The sequence below is a fragment of the Prunus persica genome, chromosome G2 (assembly GCF_000346465.2).
Source record: "Prunus persica cultivar Lovell chromosome G2, Prunus_persica_NCBIv2, whole genome shotgun sequence".
Classification (NCBI taxonomy): Eukaryota; Viridiplantae; Streptophyta; class Magnoliopsida; order Rosales; family Rosaceae; genus Prunus; species Prunus persica.
Genome location: NC_034010.1, coordinates 22,163,735 through 22,170,960, shown reverse-complemented (window position 1 = coordinate 22,170,960; position 7,226 = coordinate 22,163,735). Strand labels below are relative to the sequence as shown.

The 7,226-nt window shown below is 38.0% G+C and overlaps 1 protein-coding gene across 1 annotated transcript; it reads left to right on the top strand.

The window, feature by feature from the left end:
- Window positions 2,285-7,184, top strand: LOC18784848 (C-terminal binding protein AN). Its single transcript, XM_020556813.1, has 7 exons — window positions 2,285-3,212; window positions 3,976-4,144; window positions 4,239-4,369; window positions 5,074-5,868; window positions 6,006-6,053; window positions 6,213-6,326; window positions 6,766-7,184. The coding sequence occupies exons 1-7, from the start codon at window positions 2,550-2,552 to the stop codon at window positions 6,835-6,837; spliced, it is 1,992 nt and encodes a 663-aa protein (XP_020412402.1). The 5' UTR covers window positions 2,285-2,549; the 3' UTR covers window positions 6,838-7,184.

Genomic DNA, 7,226 nt, shown 5'->3' with positions numbered 1-7,226 from the left:
CAATTAAAGAAACAAAGAAAATTAACAAATTTAAAGGAAAACTGTGGCCCAACTATTTCTTTTTCTCTTCAAAATTTCCCAAGAATCTTTGAATTTAATTGCATTTATAATTGGGGGAAAGATTTTCTTGCTTAGTTACGGTGGATGATGATTCAAAGAGCCCTTCCATCTCTTCTCTTATTTTGCTTCACTTTTGCTGTAGTATTTTTGTGAGAAATTTCTTTGTTTTGGATTGCAATTCAAAAACTATACTATTTCTAAAAATGGACATCTATTTCAAAAATTAGAGTCGTATCCTGGTTTTTTTAAGTTAAACTTTTGTTTAGCAGGGCATATTAGCTTGTTTGGATCTATGTGGGTTTAAATGTTTCAGTTGTTTCCATTGTTTGGATCAGTGAGCCAAGTACTTGTTTCCTCTGTTATATTGTAGTTTTTGGATCATATTGGATTATTACAGTGAAGCTATTTATGCTTGGTTGTAGAGATGTTTTGTTGTCACTGCTTGAATCATTGAATGGGCTTGAAGGCCAAGTTGGTTAGTGAAATTTTAGTTTCTCCATTGCTCTATTTGGCATAGTAAAATCACTTACTCAAAAACCTACCTAGCTCTATATTTGGCTCACTAATTACTAGTCATGCCTAACACTAGTCTGCAGATCATGGTGTTTTGTTTTTCTGGTGTTCCTGTGAACTTCTTGGCCACTCTTGTTTTTGTTCTTCTGTGTTTTTTGCTTTTCCTGGTATAAATTCTTTTTTTTTTATTTAAAATAAAATGAAGTTGGATCATGGTATTCAAACAGGACCTGTTGGAGGCACACCTACTGTAAGGATATCATCATAGGCATATTGTGGATGGTGAGTGGTCGCTATCACTATTGTTTGATTACACATGGGCTAAGAATCTTGTTCTGTTACTAACATTGTTCTGTTTAGATTCAAAGATTTTGTTTTGTTATTCTTAGGGTTGAAAATTTACCTCATTGACCCTATAATAATTTTGTTTTTGGAGTTGTATTCCTTTCTTGTTTGTAATCTGATTATGGAATGCGGATATTATTGCAATACCTTGTTGAGAACTTGCTTGTCAGTTGAGAGATTGAAGGTATGGTTATGCAAATTGTGTTATAATATTAAACTGAATTATTAATCTCTAATCTACAAGTGATTTTGAGTATGACTGAAAAGATTATTGGGCAATTAGTGTCTGGATGGTTGTGTTATAATATGAAATCTGATTTTTTTTAATGAACTGCTCAAGAATATGATTTTTCATATATGGATTTTGGAAAATTCTTGTGTTGGTTGAGTTATACGATGAAATCTCAATTTTATCTTGAGTATAAACTGCTCACCAATATGATTTTGCAAATCTGTATATGAGGCGATTTGAAGTGATATCTTATGCAAATTTAGTACCTTATACTTTTTAATCTTATGTTCATATTCCTGTTATTTATGTTTCCATTTTATATGCTCTTTTCATGTTTATTTCAGTATGTGAGACTTATGAAACGGAATGACACCTACACCAAAACGCAATTGGACAAAGTTCGAGAGGAATGAGCAAGTCATATATTAGAGTGGCTTTTTTTTTTTAAAAAAAAATAAGCATTCTCCCTTCATTTTAAATGTACTTTGTTGCTAGTATGTTGCTTAAACACAAGTATGGATCATATGTGGGGTTGGAAAATTTGTGATTTATGGAAGTGTTGGATATATATTTGATGTATGGATGTATTTAAATTTATATATGGTTTTTAATATGCAATGGGCAATACTACATGATATTGTTCATAACAACCTTAATTTTGCACAAACAAATAAAATTTAAAATTTAAAATTTAAAATAACAACAATACTCATAAGACAACACTAACCTTAATAACAAACAATATTCAATTTTAATAACAAAAAAAAGGTCTTTGGTTTGGAGGAAAAGAAATAACAAACAATACTCAATTTTGCACAAACAATGCTTATAACTTTAATAACAAACAAAAAGTCTTTGGTTTGGAGGAAAAGAAATGTACATGTGAATTCTAATAACAAAAAAGAACTTACATTTAATTATTTAAAAAATTATTTTTAAATATTAAAAAAATTATTTTTTAGTCCGACATACCACCAAACATAGGTCTTCACTATTTTTACAATCCAGCTTCTTAGTCCGACGCAGCACCAAACGTAGGTCAGTACTTAATCCAGCTTAGGCCAATCCGAACTAATCCAAGACAGTCCCAGAATTTAGTCCAATCCATGACAATCCGCCGTGCCAAACGACCCCTTAAAGTGCTGCTGGCCCGTGGTACGTAGAGATACTAGATGCTTTAGAAGCAGAATAAACACCCCCAAAAAACAAGAGCAAAAAAAAAGGTGGGGATATGGGCAGAATTATGTAAAATGACAAGGGTATGTGATGAGTAAACAGAGCGGCAAAGCCGAAGACGACTAGGGGGCACTGGATCTCAGCACTGGACACTTGAATTGAAGCTCTCAACTCTCTCCAGCAAAGCAATGGAAGCTCTCCCCAATCTTAACCACCACCAGAAATGCCCAAACTTACAATCATAAACCCTAACCCGCCACCACCAACCCAAACGATGAGCGCCAGCACCGGTCTCAGATCCCCTGCGACAATGCCCCACCGTAGCAGCCCTACGACCTCACCCTCATCGCTCCCCCTGGTCGTCACTCTCAACTGCATCGATGACTTCGCCATGGAGCAAGACTCCTTGTCCGGCGTCGCCGCCGTCGAGCACGTGCCGCTCAGTCGTCTTGCCGACGGAAGGATCGAGTCGGCATCCGCCGTGCTCCTACAGTCCCTTGCCTACCTCCCACGCGCCGCCCAGCGCCGCCTCCGGCCCTACCAGCTCATCCTCTGCCTCGGCTCAGCCGACCGCGCCGTCGATTCGGCCTTGGCCGCCGACCTCGGTCTCCGGCTCGTCCACGTAGATACATCGCGCGCCGAGGAGATCGCCGACACGGTCATGGCGCTCTTCCTCGGCTTGCTGCGCCGTACGCACATGCTCTCCCGCCACGCACTCTCGGCTTCAGGGTGGCTTGGTTCGATCCAGCCGCTGTGCCGTGGGATGAGAAGGTGTCGTGGTTTGGTTTTGGGGATTATCGGTAGATCTGCGTCGGCGAGGTCTCTGGCTACTAGGAGCTTGGCTTTCAAAATGAGTGTGCTCTATTTCGATGTTCAAGATGTAGAGGTACCATTTCGATCATATCTACCTCTCTGTCTTTCATAATTGGCTGTTGCAGTTGATGTTTAGTAGCACAAAATGTGCTTCATTTTGAAGTTTGTGAATCGAATAAGGTTGAGTGGTTTAACACGGAGTATCTAAAATGTGAAATATGTAACATTTGAATGTGCTTTCATAGTTCATATTAATTTTGTCGAGAGACAATGTTCTTCTTATGCTTACTGAAGCATAGTATGATGGAAATGTGGTGGAATTTATGTTTGTGCTGTCCTAATCTATGTTCTGAGCTTAAAATGTATTCAGATGGGAAAAAAAAGTTTAGATATATTCATTGTGATGTTTCAAGCTTAAAGTGCGCTTCTTTAATATTTATTTTGGGACGGATTTGGGTAGGTCTTATCAAAGTAGAATGCATTACTTGTGGAAACTTATGAAATTGTGTACTTTTACTTATTTACTTATTGGGTATTTTGGCTGTTGTGTGGTACTTGCTACTAGCCTCAAATTCATATGAATTCTGAAAAGTAATTTTTTGTAGTATCTTTAAATATTTTTCACTATATATTCGTCAAAATTGAAGTGACCTGTGAACTTTATGAAACTTTATGTGAAAATAAACTTGTTTTTCCACTTTCATTGGTGGTAATTGAATGAGATTGACATTGTGTATTTTCTAGTTTCAAACTACCTTTTGCGTCTCACATTTGATTCTTAAGGTTGAATTTATTATTTTTTCTTTAAACTTTTTGCCTGAAACATGATATCTCAGGTGAACGGAAAAGTGAGCAGGTCTTCCATAAGCTTTCCTTCTGCTGCCCGAAGAATGGATACTCTTAATGATTTACTGGCTGCAAGTGACCTTGTTTCACTTCACTGTTCTCTGACAAATGAAACAGTTCAGATTCTCAATGCTGAATGTTTACAGCACGTAAAGCCTGGTACATTTATCCTCATTTTGGTCTGTGTTTAAGGAACTTTTTGGTCCCTTATATTTTATATTAGCGTGGAATGATATGTAGTTTTCTTGTGCAGGAGCATTTCTTGTAAACACGGGGAGCAGTCAGCTATTGGATGATTGTTTTGTGAAACAGCTTTTGATTGATGGAACCTTAGCTGGGTGTGCTTTGGATGGTGCTGAAGGCCCACAATGGATGGAAGCATGGGTATGCTAACTGGTTATGGGTTGTGGACTTGCTAACATAGGCTGTGTCAATTTCTGAGCAAATACTTGTACTTGATTGCTTCAGCATGCTTTTCATTTATCCATTTAGTTTAGTTCCTTTTTTGTTCCATTTCCAGAGTGGTCTCCTGCTTTCTTGTCTTGTTAAAAGGTCCAGACTTTCTCATCAAATAGCCTTGGAGCTCTAATCTGTAGATCAAATTTTGTTGCAAACTGTCCATGCTGACATGCAAAGTATGTGTATGTCTGTGGATGTTTTTGTTCTAGCCTTGTACTATATCTTCTCATTGATTGCCACCTTGCCTAATTGTAGGGAAAAAAAAATTGTTTCTCATCTCCTATCAGTCTTGGGTGCTTGGTTTCTGAATTATTGGATGTGGATTGTGCTTATCATAGTAGAAAAATTGCATTTGCATTGTTAGCCAAAACTGCCTTTGAACTGACACATGGCTTTGTAGCCCTTGCTATGAAACCACATGGTGTTTGGTTGACATGTGCCCTCTGTGAAAGGGGGAAAGGGATGGAAATTTTACTTGCTTCTGGATGATCGTATATTCTGATAGTATTTTTCTTCTTTCTTCCTCGTTGTATATTATGGCTACCCATATATGAGTGATGCACTCCTGGAACATCAAAATTTGATATATCAGGGTGATGCTAAGATATCTTGTCATGGGTTTACTTCAGGTAAAGGAGATGCCCAATGTTTTGATACTTCCACACAGTGCAGATTATAGTGAAGAAGTATGGTTGGAAATAAGGGAGAAAGCTATCTCCATATTGCAGTCATTCTTCTTTGATGGGATTGTTCCAAAAAATGCTGTATCGGATGAAGAGGATGAAAGTGAAATAGGTGATGAAAATGAAGGGTCAGATAAACTGGACAGAGAAAGTAGCTTGCAGCTATCCGTTGTTGAGCAACCAACTGAAGTCATTCATGCAAGTCCAGAAAGCTCTCAGAAGAAAGAAGCTAATCAATCCAAGGAGTCTCCTAGCCAGCACCAAGGTTCAGGTTTGTCTCAAAGTACTGCCACTCGATCTGATGGAAGACGAGGCAGAGCAGGTAAGAAAGCCAAAAAGAGGCACGCACATCAAAAATCCAGGCAAAAATCCGATGACCCTTCACAAGAAAAAGAAAGTACCTCGCAGCGGGAAGAAGACACGGCTATGAGTGGCACTGATCAAGCATTAAGCTCCAGCTCTCGGTTTGCCTCCCCAGAAGACTTAAGAAGTAGGAAAACTCCCATAGAATCAATGCAAGAATCTCCTTCCGACCAGCTTCTAAAATCTAGCCGGAGGCTCAGTGGAAAGCCTGGTGAGCTGTTGAAGGATGGGTATGTTGTATCTTTGTATGCAAGAGATCGTCCTGCTCTCCATGTTGCAAGGCAAAGAGTTAAAGGTGGTGGTTGGTTCCTAGATACTATGTCAAATGTATCGAAAAGAGATCCAGCAGCTCAGTTCCTCATTGTTTCAAGAAGCAAGGTTAGTATGCAAGAACTTATTTATTTTCTTTTGGACCTAAATTGTCGCCTATTATGCAATCTATGGTGGCTAGTGTGACTGAATTTTTTAATTGCGATCTCATTAGCTGATATGAGAGCATTGATTTCTTATTGTAGGACACAATTGGTTTGCGATCTTTTGCTGCTGGTGGAAAGTTACTGCAGGTAATGTTAGTTTACTGTGGTTGCATTCGAACTCCCTAACATTGCTTTTATCAACTGTCATTCCAGGAAGTCCTTAACTTTGAAAGAGATTACAAATTGATCCTAAAATGCCACAGCTTCTGTTTGGGATTAAAATCAGGTGCCATTTTAACATTGCAGATAAATAGAAGAATGGAATTTGTATTTGCCAGTCACAGTTTTGATGTCTGGGAGAGTTGGATGTTGGAAGGTTCTCTGGAGGAATGTAGGCTGGTTAACTGTAGAAATCCGTTGGTAAGGTCCTTTACTTTATGTAGTTATATTATATATGCTTTCATGATAAAGTTGTCTCCTTAAGCTTGACCAAACATGTTCCCCCACAAAAGAAGAAAAAATTTGCTCATGGTATTTTTGTAGCCATAGGTGATTAGATTTGATACTGTAAGAATTTGCCTCTCATTTCTGACTCTATGCTATAATTGTATCCCATCCTAGATGTGCTAAATTGTGAGGGCTTTGTTTGGCTTGCTAAATTGAGCTTATCATTCAATGAAGAATGATTTTCTGATGAATTGCTTCGAATGCCTCGATTGAACATTTTACTGTTATCAATTGCCTCGGTTAATTTTAGTGCATATATTCATTTCATGTGAAGTTCATAAAATAGTTATTATTGTTGGCAATTTCCTTCCTCTCACCTTTAGAATTCTTCATTGATGCAAAAAAAATGTAGGCTGTTTTGGAAGTAAGCATCGAGATTCTGGCCACCATAGGGGAAGATGGGGTTACACGCTGGCTTGATTAGACTCGAACATGAGAGTATAAGAAGCCGAACATTATTCTGACTTTTTTTCCCTCTTCTGAGGTTTGTATCATTTTTAAACATCCTGAAAGTTGTAAAGTTCTTTTTTGTTATTATTTTTGGTTCCCTCCACTTCCATTTTCGGTTTTTCTGTTATAATATTATCAGCTAGTAGGGAGATTTGTGTCGTGGGTTTTGAGCCTCCGGATATGACATGCATGTATTTTATAATGTACAAGGTATAATATCCTTTGGTTTCCTCCAAGGGATGGCGGTTGTATAACTCATTCCTCAAGGAAGTTTCAGTTTCAGTTTAGTGTTATTTTATGACCTAAATATGCTTAAGTGCACCAATTTGCAGATATGGGATGTGCACAAATCATTTCTACCTT